The sequence below is a fragment of the Solenopsis invicta genome, chromosome 15, assembly GCF_016802725.1.
Source record: "Solenopsis invicta isolate M01_SB chromosome 15, UNIL_Sinv_3.0, whole genome shotgun sequence".
In the NCBI taxonomy this organism is placed as follows: domain Eukaryota; kingdom Metazoa; phylum Arthropoda; class Insecta; order Hymenoptera; family Formicidae; genus Solenopsis; species Solenopsis invicta.
Window position 1 is genome coordinate 4,266,830 of NC_052678.1, and position 20,165 is coordinate 4,286,994.

The window sequence follows — 20,165 nt, forward strand, 5'->3', positions numbered from 1 at the left end:
CGCGTGATTTACACACGCAGCGCGTTTGCGCTCGCGTTAGGTAATCGACAATGTTGTTGTTGTGCGTCAGCCGGGAGTCCGTACCTCTGTTTGTTGACATTGTTTAACATCATTAATTAGCATAATTAATACAACTAACGCAATAATGTATATCGCGCTGTTGCATTAGTATTCGATTCCATTCCGATTACAGAGCGCCGATGATACATCGATGCGGCGAGGGCCGAGGGAGCGGGGGTGGAACTAGTGCAATCAGTATATTCCGATTTGGCTCTTCACCCGAGATGTTTGCTTACCTATAACTCTAGTATGCGCGTAATCGAAATAGCCTACCATCTACCCGCGCCACCTCGTATGCCATTAAGCTTATTTGTAATTATGTAAAATTAATAGACCCTTCATCGCTATCATTGACAAATTTGAATCTGTGTATTTGTCGTAGTGACAAAACGAAAGGCTCGTAGACCGCGCTTGTTAGTCTATCGACAAAATGATATTACCATGTTGATCGTCATCTCCGCAACAACATTAATTTACGAAACCGCTCGTTATAGGGATGTTTATTATTTCAATATGCTGCTTTCTCATCGTTTTAAGGCGCTGAATTTTGAAGAGCAAACCGTTGATAAAAAAAAAAGAATTAATAGACATTACGGCGACATTAACTTTCACTGGGAAGTCACAGTTTCTTTAGCCGCGATAGCAGAGTAAGCCGCAATCTGCGGTTTACTCGATGTTCGCGTCCTAAGTCGAAATTTTGCTTAGCTCGTGCCGTTGCGATCCGCACGAAACCCTCGCGTGTTATCGTGGACCAACAGGCAGCAATTCGCGAAGGGTTGATAATGCGCTGACGGCGTGTCGACTAATTAGAATTCGTCGTCGACGACGGTACGCAAGCAAGACGCGAGTGAATTAAACACGGGGGGGGGGGGCACTGACGCGGCGCGCCTCGAAAAATCGCTTGGGCCGTGGCAAACCGGAAGTTACGCAAACTTCAACCGCTACTTACGTAAATAGCCCCTGAGGGGGAAACTTTGCTGTACGCGGTGGACTTAAATCACCTCGTGGGCCTACATTCGCCGCCGCAAAAATAAATTTCAATTGAAATTAATTTGAAACTATGGAATATTTTAGGAGCGAAAGAGAAACTCTCGCGGAGTGTAATTTTCGCGCATAGAGTCGTTGGAATTAGGGTCACTGCACCAGTCAATGAACAAATAAAAAATGGAATTAATGAACATACAAATATAATTTTAATATAATTACATTTTTAAATAGAAAAATGATATTTTAATAAAATGTTTATGAAAATTAGATTGTAAAAGTACAATTAATTCGCAATTTATCATTTCAAAGTCTTATTATTTTAATACTTTTCTAAACATAGTCATTTACTGGTGATTGTTCAGCGACTGGTGCAGCGATTCTATACAGAATTTGGGTTTTACGTACGCGGAAGGACATCCAAAAATTTTTGCTAAATACAGATTTAAAAGTAATTTCGTTGGACCATCGAAATAAGGACGCTTCAAGCATAATCAGAAATGTTGCGAAAAGCTTTGACACTCCAGTTTGAGTGTCCTACAAAATTATAATTACATTTTGATGGTCAAAAAATATTCTCAGATCCAGCTGAAGTTTTAGACATTTCAGTAAAATGTCCGTTCCCTTTTCGTGTTGTATGTATAATTTATTCGTCGGGTTTATAGACGAATCCACGATTTGAATGATTGCGTTATGAAAAAGCACTCTTATTTTTTTTTAACTACCTTTTATTTTCAGAATATTGTTTTCACAATATGAAATGTTACGCTTACCTCTTCATTGTTTTCAGTTCCTTCAATCTGGGCTTTCTTTCAGACCAATGGTTGCAGCTCCTGAGATATTCGGGGACGGAGAGAAGGCGCTACCTCTAGATACATTTTAGTTTTCAGATATCCTTAGTTTTTAAGTTGTAAATAAAAATTGAATAAACAATATTGAGTCGTATATTTGTTTCTGCATCTTTTTTTTTTCATTCAACCTCCTGTGCGCCGATAGAGTTTATGCACATTGAAGGCACGTCGCGGTTCTTGCAAGTGCAGCTGCGAATATTAAGAATATTTAAAATAATAATTTTTCCTAATCATCAATTTTTTTTTTTATTTCAAAAGACGATATTTAATTGACGAAATTTATCTAATTCACGAAAATCGACTTAGTCCATTCTCAGTCACTTTAGCTAATGTATTACTTCTCTTTACTTTTCTGTCATCCATTTCTGTGCCTTTCTCTTCCTCTCTCTGTCTGTCTTTCATACACACGCACACGTATCTGTCCTCACATTATTGTGATCTTTATTAATAGAACTACATCGAATAACTGTTTCAACTTAGAATTGCCTACTATATCCGCTCTCTGCCATATCTATCTGTCTATCTATCGTATTTGTATACACTTTTTCTAACTCTTCTCTTTTCTGTTTTACTTTACAGAGATACTCTTCACAGCGGGCAGAAGGTACGAGCTCTCCCGTATGCGCCACGTTTTTAGTTTTCTTTCCTTTTTTTTTTTACTTCTATCTCTCGTAGAATCTATCTCTCTGTATCTAACACGCCCTTCCTTCTCTTTCATTCTCGTTTATTCTCTTGCATCTCTACGACTATCACTGTTTCTTTTTTCTTTTTCTTGGTGGAATTAGTTGTTCCGGGGAAAAGAAATGGAAATACGTAGTTAAGATATTAGAAGTAAGACTTTTACAAATTGGATTATCGACTTTTACACGTGACTTTTACCCGAGAGCGAGAGAGAAAAGAGCTTTGATCAATATTGATAGCATTTCTAGAATCGTGTTGAAAATTATTATCATAGTTTAACGTCAATTGCTATTGATTGAGATCCCGGAAAATGATAAAATGAATAAAATACGCTGCTAAATATTAAAGAAATATTTTCTTGTCTACACGGAAGGAGCGTTCATTTCTACAATTGCGTAGATAGTATCGCATTTTTAATAAGAAAAATTAGACGTGATCAATTGAATTAGACGGTTGCGACGGTCGTTTTATCAAATGTCGTACGGCGTGTCGTTTTCACTTTCGGTCCCGTGCGCTTATAACACAACCAAGCCTGTCGATGTGATGTCCATACCTGCACTTGACAGTCCTTCCACCTATCTTCTTGAAACTTCTGCCATTCACGTAAGTAGACATTTTTGTTTTATTTTCCTAACTACTTCGCGAATTTCTAATCGAGCGATTAATTTTTTTCCACCTGTCAATCCGTTTAATTTTCGTTGCGAGCTCACTTCGGTTTTGTTAACGCAAGCGAGAACTCCGCACGCGGGTGTATTTCAAGAGAAGTTAACTTCCGGAAGGTATCTCGTCTGCGAGACGAAACTTCATCTTCGAGCCTCCCTTCGCGCGAACGTCGCTCGAGGATTAATAAAGGCAATTTATCAATCATTCCGGATCGACAGCAAATGGGATCTCCCGTACTTCCATGTTATTTATTGTCTACTTCGCGAAAACCCATGGCGAAGATCTAAGGGAGGCAGGACCCGCGTGTATCGCGGGACAAATCCTCCCAATCAATTTTCAAGGAACTGCAAAACTGACGTCGTGCAAGTAATCATGTGCGCGTGTACACAGGTATATTATTAATCCTCCCTTTAAAACATTTCTGTGCGTCTCGTAACGGTTTACCTCGCTAACATTATATACGGCAAATATCTAAATCTTGACGATCTAAATTCTCTCGACGTATGACCCGAGGTATGATTGTCCACACGCATTTGTAGCTCTTCTTACTGGTTACCCAAGTAAGTTGACGCTAGCAGGATAGCGAACGCGATACCAAAGTTTCCCCCAAACGGCGAATCGGTTGATACCCGACCATTGTTGGATTCCTATGCGACATGCGAGTTTCGAATGCGATCCGTTCCGGCTCTTTGTCCATCGAACCCCGCTTCTTTGTTCTCCGCCCACCACGTTTGACGTAGTGGATAACCTTTCGACGGTAACAAGATGACGGTTTCTCCTTCACGAATCCTCTCAATTGCTTTGGTATTACTGTTGTTTGTTAGATGTATATCGAAATTTATCAGATTGCACTATCACTTAAAGCACGGGCAAGAGCATTCAAAGTGATTTCATACATTCGTAACGCTCTAATTTTCCGTACTATCGTGATATAGGGGAGACTAGAGCTAGTTAACTATAGGGGGCTATATAAGACTAATTGGATCGATAAAATAAAACACTGCAGATAGCTATAATCGTACACGCGACAAACATTGCTGTCCGAAGCGTACGTATTTTAGCGCAGATGCATATCGTTTAAAAACTACGAAGCGTTGCTGGAAAATCATAGATAAGCAAATATTTTTAATTTTAAATTATTTATTTTTAAATTACTATACAATTGCCTGAGTATTGATGTCTGTTTAGATAGTATAAGTGTAGATCTTAATTGATATATTCCTACAATTTATTTTCATTTATCTATCTTATTATTTGCCTATTACGATTTTCTTTTTTAATGGATTAGTGGAGCAGATAGGTCAATCTTATTACAAATGCATGTGCTAATTAGTGCTGATAAATTTTATAATATTCTTTTTTTATTCTAGATACACTTAATTTATGAATAACTTTAGCGTTATCGAGAAATAACTACACTGGTAAAAATGTTATGAAATTCAATGTAATTTTAAATTTTACACATTAAATTTACATTAAAATGTTTTTAATGCACCTGCTTGAAATTTGCTTCCGTTACATTACATTAAATTCTGCTGTTGATTTTTAACAGCATATAAATTAAGCGGTTTAAAACCGCTTTATGTAATAATTAAAAATTAATAAAATATAAGTGAGTTTTATTTCAATTTTTTGTAAATAAAATAAAATAAATAAAATATATTGGAAAAATATATTCTCTACATTAATATAAATAAAGATATATTCAAATATAATATTAATATAACTTAATATATATTATTTCTTTACAACTGCTATAGTTGATTTGCTCCGACTATTCGATACGCAATGAATGTGTTTGAAAAATCATCAACTTTTTATAACAGTTGTAAGGATTTGGCTTATTAAAATTTTAGATAACCTAATGAATCCAGTGACTAACATAGGATTTGTTTTTTTGATACATATTTCAGTTTTGTCTGTAAAAATTAAAAACTGAAAGTCAACTAGTTCCAGTCTCCCCTATACGATACCAGGATTTACTACGAGGAAAAACCGGAAAAACTTGGAATTTCCAGAGAATTTCTTTTTTATCCCTGAGAATCATGAATTTTCATGAAATTTTATTGATACTGAGGGGAAAATTTTGAGAATTTTACTTTCAAATTGAAATTCTGTCTCTTTTTCTGACACAAAATTGTTTCTTTGATTACTTTTTTTATAATGTCACAAAATGTTGACAATCGATTAACAATAAATACGGTATACGCTCACGTACATTGTCGTGCGATTTTATAAAAGTTTTTATAAAAAAAAAAATCAGTGGCAACAGAGGACAATACATCGTTTCAAATTGCCGCTGTGTGCATTTAATCACATTTCGAATTTCGTGTTTCCGGTGAGTTAGATCCTTGTATAGTGAACGGATCGTTACATCGTCGTTTAGTTCATATTATTCACGCGCACTGTTTCAAATGTGACGTTCAAAACTTAAGTAGCTTTTCTCTGCGTTTGCACGATTAAGCAACATTAAAAGATACGATAAAATGAAAACGTTTCAAAGCTGCATTGCTGCGTTATAAAAATTCTCTAATCTGGAATTTCGAATAAAATTCCTGAAATATCCGAGAAATCTGAGGGGATTCTCTTACAAAATTCGTGTAAACACCCGGAATACTCTTATGATTATACAGACGTAGATTATTAGCCGCGAAGCGAAATTTCAAATATTTACGGGACTTTAATACATTAATGCGAGCACACCCGAGGGAGTTAACAGACCCACAACAAACCGTTATTCAAAGTTTTCGAGCGGCGGTGTTAAAACGCGAGCGCGTGCTAGCTCCCTCGCCCGTGGGGAGAATTTTCTCTTTCTCGAACGTGAGGATATATCGCGGTCTAACGAGCCCCAAGCCGTTTAACGTTTTATCCGTAGTGGCACATCGGACGGCGGAAGCCGCGACGGTGTTCAAGGTTTCGCGGAGAGAGAGAGAGAGAGAGAGAGAGAGAGAGCTCAGCTAATCGGCACATCGACGATACACCTCGGTCAAAGCGCCTCGAGAGCGCTTAAACGTATGCGTGGGCAAATACGATTCAAAGGCCCGGGTTATATGCGCGGAGGAGGACTGTAAGTCGTGGGGAGGAGATAGCCTGTATAATTCGGGGCTTCCTAGGCGCAGCTAATGAATAACATAACAAACGGAATAGGACGGCGCGGCGGCACGTGCAAACGCTATCGAGGATTAGCCGCGCGGTCGCGGTAATTGCCCCTTCCTCGCTATAATAACGAGGAATATTGTGTCAGGGACTTAACGGATTACGCGTAGATCGCGTAATTGCGGCTATTTTCCTCGCGACGAAACGGCCGTCCGATGTCGTGGCGCGCCGGCGATAACGGCGAGAAGGTATATTTACGCCGCCCGTGTCGTCGATACGCGCGTGTAAATACACCCGCGGTATAATTCGCGGAGTAACACGGCACCGCGACGGCGCCGGCGGAGCGGAGAGGCGGATCGTCTGCTCGTTAGGCGCCAATCTAACGCTCGGCGCAAAGCCGGATTTCGCGCCCCAGACATTGGTAACACCTCAGCGCCGTTTGCCTAGCAAATTATCGGACTATATTCGAGCTGCGTACGTACGGTGTAAACCTTGGATTAGGAGGATGTCCTAAGGAGCACGGAGCGCGGTTTAAAGTACGACGGACAAATTACTCACGGGGCGAATTTCTCTCGCATCCCGCGTAGAAATTTATTAGGGATGGTCTGATGTAACGTGAGATCCCCATCATTATTTATTAGGGATGTAATAGAAAGATTTTAAGATCGAGCGTAAATCGTAACTGTGGTCGAAATGAGCCATTTTATCCTAACAGCACAAGATATCGTACGAATATTGTGATATTTTACAAATATACGCACGATATCGCGATATTGTGCGAATGTTTGTACGATATTTAGAATATTCTAGAATATTCGTACGATATCTTGTGGGTAATAAGGGCCCCAAAAAACTTTCCTTATACAGATCTTATGAACGATAGTAATTGTGGTTGAAATAAGGGTTCGAAAATCTTTTCTTGTATAAGAGTCTTGTGAACAATTTGCTGCATAGGCCTTACGAGGGTCTCATCATTTTACCCTTCAAGGCCTCGATTTATATTCAGGTCAATTAACCGAGCTCTTGTCAGAAATCTTACTAACGTTTCTACACGGAATTATTTTCCACGTGTGTGTAACGTGCGATTTGTCTCTATTATTGCAAACGGCAACGAATTGTCACCTCTTTTTTTACACGGAAAGCACATTAATTTTAAAAGACATAATATATTGGCCATGCTTAAACGTCGGCACGTGCGTGTTCTCATGCACGAGGCGATATTTACGTTTAATCGTCGCCAGATACACGCTCGTCCGTCCGATTCAAATGCGCTCGTACGCGGACCGCATCTGCATCCTTCGTTCGCGCGAATGATATAATTGCGAATATTTTCATCGTCGCGCGTTCAGCGAAATGCCATTCGCAATGGACTCACGTGCCGGCGGGCCGGGCCGAGTCGTACGTGTAAAAATCGTGAAAACGAGTCCGTTCACGGCGGCTGGCGCCGCTGCGTGCCGACGCGGTTCATCGAGATGCGTCGCGTCGCATCGATATTCACGTGTGTTTGGTAACAACGCAGCGGTCGGCGATGCGTTTGTGTACGTTACGACAAAGCGGCGACGGAGGAGCTCAAGCTGATTACCCGATTGCGTATTCTCCTCTCCGTTGCCGTCCTCCCATTGTTTCCTTGCATCTTTGTGCAGGCGAGTGTCTATTTTCTGAATCGTACATTCAGAGAAAAAAATCATTTCAACTATAATTCATAGTCATGTTTAATTCTACATTTATAATTGTTTTAACCATATATAAATTATATTTTTGTTATTATTACACTATGTAAATAGTAGAGTAAATTAACATATATTTTTTTAGCTAAATCAAATTTAAAGTGACTCATAAAATTAATTTAATTACGTTAAGTTACGTGAATCAAAAATTAACTCCATTAAAATACCCAGGTGTGTAGGAAAAGAATTAACAATTACGTAAAATTAAAGTGATAGAAAAATCACTTTGTGACATATCTTCTCGCACTTGAGATAAAAATGAAAAAAGAAGCAGGACAAGGGATTTTTCAAAGTTCTTGTCTACACTTTTTCTTTATATCAATGTTATATTTTTTATAACTTCTATAATTTATATCATATTTCTAGTCCCAACCTTTTGTAAATTCTTTTCTTCTATTCCTCTTACGATGGCTCTGTCGATCTCGAGGGCTTTGTCGAGTCGACATCGGCGCTCTTGAAATCCATCATTAATCTCCTCGAATCGTTAATTAACCGTTTGATGCCCCCACCCCTGTGCCCGCGTTGCGCGTGCAAGTGCCTTTGCCCGCCACTTGAAATGTGTTTGTTATTCGCGACAACGAAACATCGTTTAGCAGTTTGATAATCCTCGACGGGCTTCGAACATGAACGACGTCGACGTGGGTCTGTTTCCGATTGGACGATAACGGGAATGAGGTTTACGGGTCATGCGGATTCGATAGAGCGATTGAATTTCGTTCGCTTTGTTGGTCTGAATAATGCCGATTCACCCATAGCGAGTAGTGGTCACCGATCAAGCGACCAGCCTGTATCTCCGTTTTGCATTAATGCAATAAATACTTGCTTAGAATTATGATGATTGTTATTTATTGGTCATATTTCACCGAAGAAAGAGCTAAAAATTTGCGTATCAAAATGTAAGCGTGATCCATCATTGGATCTTTATTATGACGTGTTGTGCCGTTTAATGGGTTCAATATAGAGATACGTATTTTCGCACGTAAGGTGATGATACGGGCTGATGGAGTAAGCTCGCTGATCGATTGGTAGAGAGAGAGAGAGAGACGATTTTCTCCCCAGATTAGTGCAGATACTCGTAGGAGCGGGCAAGAGAAGCTTAACGGACATACGTCCACCTCAAGCTGGCCGCGTATATAGTCAGATAATTCAGGTCAGTCTGGGTTAGGTTGTTGGGGTCACGTTGGCGCTAAGGGATGATTCCTCCCCTCGATACACAACAATAGTCATTAACGGATTAGATACGTCGACGACGGCGGCGTGAAGACAGTGACGTCTATGGCAGCGTCAAAGAAGACGATAGCGATGTGACGGTGATGATAACGACAGCATTGACGACATAATGGACGTTGATTATCCGCTTGCGAAACCTAGTGCGTGTACAGAGCTGCTCTATAACGCTATGCCCTTGTGTCCATCGGAGACCCTCTGCAAATACTTCATTGATTGTTCGCGGAAGGCGATATAATCGTGGGTTTGCTTATGGACACTGTCAAGCATCTGTCTTGCATCGCGATGTAACTAATTAAATTACCCTATCGAGCGATGGGCCTTGAATTTTCGAAAGCTGAATGAAGAACAGGGGCACCGCGAGCAGACGAAAAATTGGATTATCCTTAAATTGTTGGGCGATTTTCGCCTTCGATGTTAAAAATTTTCGTAATAATTTGATGATTCGAGTGTGGAAGGAGTTTCTAGGAAAGTTCTTAGAATGTTCCGTAAAGTATGTAAATCTCGGGGTCAAGTCGCTCCTTCTTGGTGAGCGAAGAAAATATCTACGCATTAATCGCGAGCGTCCAGAACCATCTCGGGATCCATAATCAGAGCGGTCAGGATTTGTGTCTCATGTATAAGGATGTGATACACTGGAAGGGGCTTGTACACCGCTATATTCATACATGCACATTATGTATACGGGTACATAGATCGCATCAGCGACCGCCACCTAACATGCACATTAAAAGGGACTGGACCTCTTCATGAAAGATTCAGGGTCCGCTTCTCGCTCGCTGATCCTGATGTACCCGAGCGAAGCTCGCCCTCTGCTACACGCAAAGCACATCCACTCCGTTTCGCGTTGCCGACTGTCTTAACAAATCGCCCGCTAATTAAAGCACTCCTCTGCGATATAAGGGATTATCTTTATTGCCCTTGTAGAACACGACGGAGAGGTTAAATATCTAAACGTTTTATCTAAACGAGTGTGTGGTGTGTACATACGAGAAAGAACAATTTTATAGCTGGATAATATTTTGTTTCATAGCAAAAATATAGATAAAATTATTTAAAAAAAAAGAACAGCGGTTGCCAAAAGTTTCTGCTCAACGAATAATTTAGTTTAGATTATTAATTAATTAAATTCTTATTATAAAACTTAAAAAAATAACTGTCAACATTTTATATTACTGGATCAAAATATATTAGATACTACTACGTCTTGAAATTTTATTTGTAAAGATTCTTTTTCGGTCGGAAATTGTTTGCAGCAGTATGTGCGATCTTCTGGTTTATGAACAAAGTTTGATATACGATGAAATTTCATTGATTCTCGTGTCATTTTAGACTTTTTCAAATATCGCGTAGCTAAAAGAGCAAAAGCGATTGTGCAGATATTTAAGAGGATTTATTAATCATCTCAAAAATATAAAATACATAGAATGTTTCAATATTACGTTTGAGCATTTGTGTAAAATTTGAGCACAATTCATTTATTGGTTTAAAAGTTATTTAATTTTTTTTTTACTTTTGATTCTTATAAAATCGTGTTTTGCAATATTTATTTGCAAATTTAATGGGGAAGTGGCATCAATTAAGTCAAAATTTTTACATATCTTGAGAAAAGTTTAATAAATTTTCGTGCAAAAATTATTTAGATTTACTTATTTTTTAATTGTTTTCTTTTTTGCAGCTTACAAAAGAAAGAATAAACCCAGAGAAGTCTTCGGTTTTTAAATTTCGATAACTTTTAGCTCGCATTGTGTAGCCAAAACTTTCTTAAACATGAAATAAGGATCGATATCTTTACGTACGATTATAACAACATGCTTTATTATTATTGCTATAGTCGCTGCTACTGTTGCTTGTAAAGTCTTTTTATCGCGTTTAATAAGTACATTGGTTCGTTCTCGAGGCAAATAACAACCGACATGATTTCAACTTTTGCGATAGACCGGCACAAACTCGAGCCCATTTCTACTTCGCTCTTAGCTGGAAACTTTCCAAGCGAATCCAGAATATCGCGCAGTTTGGCCACATATCCCTTAATAATTCTTGCATCGTACCGTCCACGAGAAAAATTAGCGGTCGAGTGGCGGGTACGCTTGTTAAACTTCGGTATGCGCTATTCAGCCGTGAATGCAGTTCGAACATTCCTCGATTTTGCTCTTCACGATAATTGGCAATGCCCGAACAATATACGACAATAACAACTGTACATTATTAAATTTAACAGTTATATCCTTCCGATTCACTACGCAACAATCTGTCAGTTGTTTGAAAAAAAACATTTATTAAACGTATCAATCGACCGTTATTCTAGAATTTTTCATCATCCAAAAATTTGGGAAAAAAATTCTTGTTTGGAGAAACAAGAATTTTCCTTGTTAACGCAATTTTATTCCAACAATATTTTTCTCATATTGTAATTCTATATTAACGATCTCAGGTACAGAGAAAGAGAGAGAGAGAGAGAGAGAGAAATAGAGCAAGAAAGCCGACGGAATAAACTCAATACTAGTCTATGAATTTTCGTTAGACGCGGACTTTTCGTGCATCGTTTTTCCGGCGTTACTTTTCACGATGTACAAACAATCCTGGCGCGAAATTACGTCGTCTTCGCAAGCCGGCTGCTTTAAGGGCAGATCGAGGGAGCGAAGCTCACTCGCGTGCAAAATGAAAGTCGGCTGGGGAAAGGAGCTTGCGACCCTCATAGGCTCGTAAGGGCGCAAAACTCGCAAGGTCCCACTACTACGACGCCGACGAGCTTAATAAGCTGCGAGGCTTAATTTCGCTCGCCGTCGTGCGCACTACAAATCCGTCGCCCAATGCCGCGGAACTATAATCCCCCTAGTTTCGCAGGGTATATTTACTTACGCGCGAATAAAATGCGGCAATAGGACGAACTTCGGAATGACCTAACCAGAAAAGATTGAAACGACAATTGCACGAGAACAAGGAAAAAAAAAGAAAAACAACAAGCCGCGATACTGCACAGTGGTGATAACTTATATTATAAATTGATGTTACGAAATTGTCATGAAGAATGTCCCTTACAATTTCCGGAGTTGTTTTCTGAGGTAATAAAGGGAGAGATCACTTTGCAGAAATATTTATACACGGTATTCAAAGTGCGTGAGAGTTATAAAGAAATTTTTCATTTGCACTTTTAAATTAATTTGAGAAAAACGCAAGATTATTCTCTCTCATCTCGCGGCCCCCCGTAATTAACATACCGCCTATCTACATTACAATTAGATAAGCGCCTTACGTTACTTCAGTTATCAACTGCTCGTACAGTTCCGAGTAAATGCGCGTCTCCAAGTTCCTCGCCGTAATCGGATATCCTTTCTGGATGCCGTAAATGTTTATACCGATTTTACTGGCTCGGCGGGGGGTGGGGGAGCACCCTCTTCGTTAACGCATTAATTAACGTCCCCGTGCCGACGACGGTGCGACGGGATGGCTATAAAGACTTCGTTACCGCCGCTACCGGGGGCTTTCGTTCCAACATTGAATTCCGCGTCACTTAACGCCGTGACTCCGCCCGGATTATACGCGAGACGTTTCTACGCGCGGGCGAATATCCCCAGCTAGGAGCGACGAGAGAACATAGGGATGGATTAGCGCGGGCAAAGGAGAATTTCGCCGTCGAGATCGCGGTGCCGATTGTAATAAACTCATCTCAATTATAACCGAGGATGGATAAGAAACTTGGTCCGATCGCGCGCCGAGTCGTCTCGTCGCAATCAAATTAATCGGACGTGCGTCGGGTCGGGCCGGGCCGTAAAATTCCGCGAGAAATATCTACAAAATTATCCCGACTAGCGCATAAACGGCCGGACTTAAGATTTCCGCGCGGGATTTTACGACGCGCAATAAACGCACCGCTATGCGATGGATAGCGGACTACATTGATTTCGACTACATTGATTTCGGTGTAATCCCTTGGGTAGGACAGTAAAACAAGCGCGTTTTGGCGCCCGAAATTAATAAATTGGTATTACGGTGCGGTATTTGCGCCTTGATAACGATAAACCTGTCGTTGTTGGGGCGTTTAACGAGGCATCTTTTTCCCGGAGTAGAGGAAAGGAGGGTAAGATGACGAATTGTTAATTTTTTTAAGTTAATAACAAATGACGAACCGGTGCTTAATTCATTAGAGACTTTAGATGATAATAGATAATCTGTCGTTGTTTAATTTTAGTTTGTCCACAAGAGTGAATAATATAATAAAAAATGTGTTTTGGAAGCTCCCACGTGTAATTTTTTAGCGTTCTTTCATAAGGAATGACGTCATTATAGTACATATTTTTATTTTCTCTATAAGATCACAATATTGTACGACTCAAAAACGTATATAATAGAAAAAAGGGGGTAGTGTGGCATCCCTTTTTATTTTACTGAATATAACTTTGTTAAAATTTTTTATTGAAACTGGAACGATTATATTCGTCAAAGTGCTATTTAACTGATTCTAGACTCGAAGTAATAAAATATTTATTACTTCGGACGCGATTTATAAAAATGTGACGCACGGCATAATCGATGGAAGAGGAAAAGTGATGACTAGCCTAAAAAAGTAAATGTAAAAACGTGATGTAGTGAAAAAGTACGATATTTTGTTACAAAATTATATATTTTAAATTTTTCATTGTTTAGAAATTTTCCCGTATTCAGAAGCATTAGAGATATCATTTTATCCCCGTTTAATGACAACGATAAAATGTAGTATCAAAATAGTATAAGATTATTATATCATAATATCTATTTATAAGAGTACATTTTTAATTTTACTCGACTGTTTCTCATCTTATCTCTATTATTAAAAGTCATCTTACTCGTACATAGAGGCAAGATGACGAAATTGACGTAGCCTAAAAAAATCTAAATTAAAAAAAATTCTAATTTATTTAACAGTAAAATTCTAATTTTAACTGATGATAAATAAGGCTCTAGTAAATGTGAAAAAAAATAGATTGTTATTTTCACATTGTTACAGAAATTGGAAAAAGTCGATAAATCCCAAGGTCGTCAACTTACCTTTCTCTCTCTCTCTCTCTCTCTCTCTCTCTCTCTCTCTCTCTCTCTCTCTCTCTCTCTCTCCTAATCAACGTGAGATCGATACTGCGCCACTTGCAGCAACGGTTGCGACTACACTTCCCACTAACTGGAAAACTATCAAGTCACTCTGCCTCGAGATTCCTATCAGTGTCCCGTTTTCGCGCGACAGCGCGTTACGATGATTAATGCTACGGTCTTAGGACCGCGCGAGGAGCAGCCGTCATTGTTGCCGCCGTCGACTAATAGATACAAATGTACGCATTATGCGCCGGGACGTAATTACCGTTTAAGCCGCGCGGGCAAACCCAGCCCGCGGAAACACACCATCGCCCTCCGTATTGTCCAAGCGCTCCGGAAACGCTTATTTAGCACCGTCGGGGACGGCTTAAGCCCTCTGTCCGCATTTTCCCCTGTTAACCGGCATCTTAATAAAGTTGTCTTCTTCCAACCAATCTCTCTTTTCTCTGCGACGCAGTCACGCTCGAACGAAAGCGGGGACGAATTCCGTCGCGACGACAATTCGTCGGGTTGAGCTCTCTGCGCGCGAGAACGGTCGTATTTTATGTGCCATTTGGTGCCAGTGATGCCACCAGTGAGATATAGGTCAGGGTAGTTAGAAAAATTAAAGATAATGTACCTGTGAAAAATATATTGCATGTGCATCTTTTATATTTCTATTTATAGATATCGATCTAAAAAGAAGATCCAAGTGCCGACGACATTAAACCCAACATCTCCCCAGCCACTAGTTTATTTTATATTCTCCAATAGAAGTATACTAAGGAAACAGCGATTCCCTGCGGAGACCGAGCGTTTTCGCTGTTTAATTTTCTCGTTTCGTATTACCGCGCGTGTGTTGGCTCTCCAGTTACACAATTTTCGATTCGGAACGCGAGGAAGTTGGCGAAGGAAAGGTCACGGCGCGAGAGGAACCGTCTCCCCGGTCTCCCGTGTCTCGCGACGTGAGTTATTCATAGAGAATACATTACGCGGGACTTGGCTTTGATCTGGACCAGACCACGGATTATGCCGGTCTCTCCGCGCGCTCAGACGCGAGGATGGACCGACCCTTCGGTTTACGCTGATGTACGAGCGTGTATGTGTGCACGTGCGGCGGAAGCCTAACCGGGCAAAGTGCATTACTCATACGGAGTGGTAATATACACGAGTGTGCGTTATCAGAAATTCATACGGAAAAACATACGGGAAGCTTTATGCCCGAAACAGGCGACGTAAGTCTGTAAAATTATTATCGTGTGTTTCCGTCACGAAAACACAAGAATTGTCCCACAAAAATGTATTATGTACACCGCATATCTGTAAGAGCGATTATGAGAATTTTAAAAAAAGTGTATACCGTTTTAAATTACGTTCAATGGCCTATTTTGTCTTTGCCTAACATATTACTCCAGTCTTTAGTTGTTCATTATAGCTTGATTAATGTCTGGGCGCGTTATTTAATTTTACCATTTTGAAGTTTGAAAATCGTGATCGTAACTGGCTAGCAATTTTTAATGCGGAAAGTTTTCGGCATTTATGAACAGAAAGCTTCAGGGAAAATGAACGTATATGAACAATTTTGAAATCCGGCAAATATAGAAGTCATTTTTCTCAGTTGCGTTGAAAAATTAGTAAAAAGCGTGTATACCGATTATAATGGTTTTATCAGCTGTAATAAACAACAATAGAGGTTTCGATGACGTATTAGGCTGTGATGAAATAGGCCATTGAATTTAAAATGATGTATACTTTTTCTAAATTTTCATAAACCTTGCTTACATGCTTTTGTGTGGAAGAGAAACTATATCTGTTCTAAAAAAAAAAAAAAAAAAAAAAAAAAAACGATTTTGCTGAAATATTTACAAAGCTGGATACAAATCTGAAAGTAAATTTTTTGTACTATCAAAATAATTGTATACACCGAGAGAAAAGTAAAATATTAAAAAAATTAGGCTTTGAGAGTCAAACGCAGTTATTTTTGCGCGAATAATTACAATATGCTTTATTACATTCTTCTCAAAGTCCTGTGATTATATTGCCAACGTTTACTAGAGCGAAACATTGGCAGTGCAGTCACAGGACCTTGAGAAGGATGCAAAAAGCACATATACTGTAATTATTCGCGCAAAAATAACTGCGCTTGACTCTCACAGTCTAATTTTTTAATATTTTACTGAATATTTTATATTAGAGAGTTCGTAGAAATATTAAAATTTTGTTGAGAAAAAGATAATTTGTGTACTTGTGATTATAATTATACATTATAAAATAGTTAATAGCTTTATTTTGATAGTTATTACTACATTATTAGTGTAGTAATAACTAATAACCTTGTTTATAGTTCTACCAATTATGAAAAATTTTATTATAAATTGTGACAGTTATAAATATTAATGTAGTAAAATAGCAAAATATTAAAATAAAATAGACATTTCTATGTAGTAAATGCAATTGCAATTATATTAAATATATTATTTTTTAAACACTTTGCTTACGTAATAATAACTAATAACTATAATTTGCGTGTTTAAAACAACTGTGAACATATAATGGGCACCAAAAATGATTATGAATTATAGTTAAATTATAGTAATTGCAATCATTTTTTTCTTATCGGTATAAGACATTTAAATATGATCAGTAGCGCTGAAAAAAGTTTTGACATTCTAGCAGCTAGCTTGCGCTACAATATTATTCCTACGTAATTATTTTAATCCAACTAAAAATTATTTACAGATTTGTATCTAACTCTAAATTTTTAAGTGCTTCAGCAAAACCATTCTTTCCATGTAAATCTAAATTATTGAAATCGGTTATCTAAATATCGAATGCATATCGATAAGATGATCGTAATTAACAATTTTTTTGGCTAGTGTGAATTATTCTTTAAATTTTTGTAATATACAATTGCAACGGCTGCAATACCGAACTCGGATATTCGCCGGTATCTGGCACACGCAACTTACATAAATTTGGAACAGTTTACTCGGGTTAATTGAGTACTCGCTGGGAAATTTTGGCAAACAGAGATCCTTCATTGCGAGTCTCCGAGAGTGTCGCGGTGCCGATAAGTCTGACCAGTTATTCGTATTTACTACTGACGCGCCGGCACGCGAGTTCGTCCGTGGGTCAGCAACGTATCCGTCCTATCATTGATTAATTTCGCTTGACATTTATATGGATCGACGTGACGGGACGATGGACGAGGATACATTCGGATCGAGCGTTCCGTATTCGACGTTCCTCTTGACGACGGCAAGACGATGTCTTATCTCTCTGTCAGGTGGAAAGTACGCGCTTTCCCGACGATTGGGATCAAATTAAACTTATCTGCGCGTTCGTCGACCCTTTACGAGCGAACGTCGTAATCAGTCGTGACGAATGGGGGTGCTACGGCAGAGTGCACGTGCAGATTCGTACATCGAGTATATCAAATAGCGGATGGTATTCCCTCGATTCTACGCTGCGCGATATTATCATCGCAAAATATTATCACCAAAGTGGATAAAGCCGCGCTAATTTATATTTACGTCTTACCTTAATTTATTGCTCCTGAAGTTTGCGTTTGCGATGCTTTTTCACGTAAATGGCTCCGTGCCGTGCAGCCGAGACGAAGCCGACGACGACGACGACGACGTTATTCCCAGTGATGAAAACATACCGCCATACAGGCGGACGTTTCAGTGATTTTAGTCTGTCGCTGTAGGGAAACGCGGAAACGAGGAAGAACGTTTAAGCACCGCGGAAAATTCAATTTGGAAAAGCGATCCGGTCTTGCGTATCTCGGCTTCAATTTACCAGTCTCGAAAGGATCATGCTCCCCGTTATGGATACTGCGGATTCGACGTGAACTCCATATCGCGTTGCCAATAGAAACCAGAGACCGTATCAACCCCCGGGGCTGATAGAGCGCTGCCGCTTTGCCGTAGCGGAGGCAAGTTTATTTCCGCATGTCGGCTTCTTAATTTAGAACGATCCGTTTCCGAGAGTGCCGCCGCGCCGCGCCACGCCGCGCCGCGCCGCGCGGAGCGTATGCTGATGAAATTGTTTCTTCGCGGACACAAAAACGCGCGCGAGGGGCCCGGCCCCGCTCTCGCGTGACGTTAAACGAGACGAGCGTCGCGCGCCGGAGAAACAATTTTCTTCTTAGCGATCGTGTGCGCGAGAAACCGTCTCTTCCGACGAGCAGTTTTACCTACGCACTGTTAAAAATGTCATAAAACTTAATGTATTTTTAAGTTACACATTAAATTTAATGTATCAATAAGTGAAAGTCACGTGCATGAAATTAGTGCACCTTTAGTGCACTTTTGACAACATCAAATTAAATGTTTTTTAATATACCTGCTTGAAATTCGCTTCCGTTACATTTCATTAAATTCTGCTGCCGATTTTTAACAGTGCACGCTTGCTCACTCGACCCTTCGGTGATGCGCGCAACGGAGCAACTCCATTACGCTGCTTGTAAATTATCATCGCGCATTTCGGCATTCGTTTCGTCGCGCTGCTAATTAAACTTTTCTGCCTTCGATAACATTATCGTGAAGCCGGGCGAAGCCTAAATATATGTATGTAACGGAGAAGCATAATAGCGTAATTGAGGAGGAGTTATACAAGCACGAAGCCATCTACTTATCTGCCCATTGTATTCACCTTTCGGTGCATTCATCCTTTGTGAGAAGTTCCCGTCCGCGATTAACGATATCGATTGTTGCGCTCGCCCCCCTGCAGAGCGGGGCCGTCAATCGATACATATTATATGATGTATTAGAATAGCGATATTGTGCGCGTTTTGAAATAACCTCCCCTTAAACCGGACTTCGGCCTTTCGAAGCGGTTTTATCGTACCTTTCGCGCGTACAATGGTTATTAACATGATCCAACGAAAAATCCAGCTACAGGATAGAAATTTAATTTTCGGCAACTATTGTACTTCTGCCGGCAGCTATATGGGATCGCGGTATTGTTTCCGTAATTCCTCTGTTAATATTCCACTATTGAAATGATTAGATGAATTTTCTCCTCCCCCCCCCCCTTCCCTTCCCTTTTGTAAGTATTACGTGATACAATATCAGATTTGGGACGTAGTGATCTCAACGAATTTATGACGTAATGATTCAGAGAATGACAGGGAAAGTTTCGGAAACAATGCGATGATCCCAAAGTAAGTTTATTCCGTGTGTATATACGGAATCGTGAATGTTCAAATAAGCTCAGTTTTCCTGCGCCATGCTGTGGATAACTTCGCCTCAACTTTGAATGTCACACCCAGTGGGAGCGTTGGAGTATGCCGTTTGCTTTTCAATGTAGAGTCGCTGCAAGAGAAAGAGAGAGAGGGAGGGAGAGGGAGATAGAAAGAGAAATAGAGTAAGAGAAAGAGAGAGTGGGAGGGAATTTCCCAGTTGAGCTTATTTCATTTCATCGGCATCGAACAAAGTTCCAGATAACGTTGTAAGTTAGCCGGATCGGACTGCGCTCGCAATCAAACTGTCAACCGGAATCGTACCGAAGCCGACGAGCAATGTCCATAATGTTCCCGTGTAGCCAATCAGCTTCGTGATATCCGCGCGTCATCTCGATACAAAGGGAATTGCAAAGTATTGGCTGTATTGGCGGTATCCTGATTTTGCGACGCGCGTTATTGGACGCGGTATTACAATCTGCTTAGTAAGACTCGGAGGATATAAATGCAGCGCAACGACACGCGCGCGTGCGCGCACAAATAGAGAAAGAGAGAAACAGGGAAAATTAAGCATTTATCGTAATCCTGATCTAATATTGCGCATATAATTGCAAATGAAATCTAGTATAATGTGCTTTTTACGTT

The 20,165-nt window shown here is 39.7% G+C and overlaps 1 protein-coding gene across 6 annotated transcripts in view; it reads left to right on the forward strand.

Moving 5' to 3' along the window:
- LOC105207684 (polypyrimidine tract-binding protein 1) overlaps positions 1 to 20,165 on the forward strand; it is a 478,610-nt gene that overhangs the window by 37,080 nt on the left and 421,365 nt on the right. For all 6 annotated transcript variants that reach the window (XM_039457815.1, XM_039457817.1, XM_039457821.1 and 3 more), the window contains exon 2: positions 2,475 to 2,499. In XM_039457815.1, the coding sequence (XP_039313749.1) occupies positions 2,475 to 2,499 (25 nt within the window). The remainder of the gene's footprint in view (positions 1 to 2,474; positions 2,500 to 20,165) is intronic.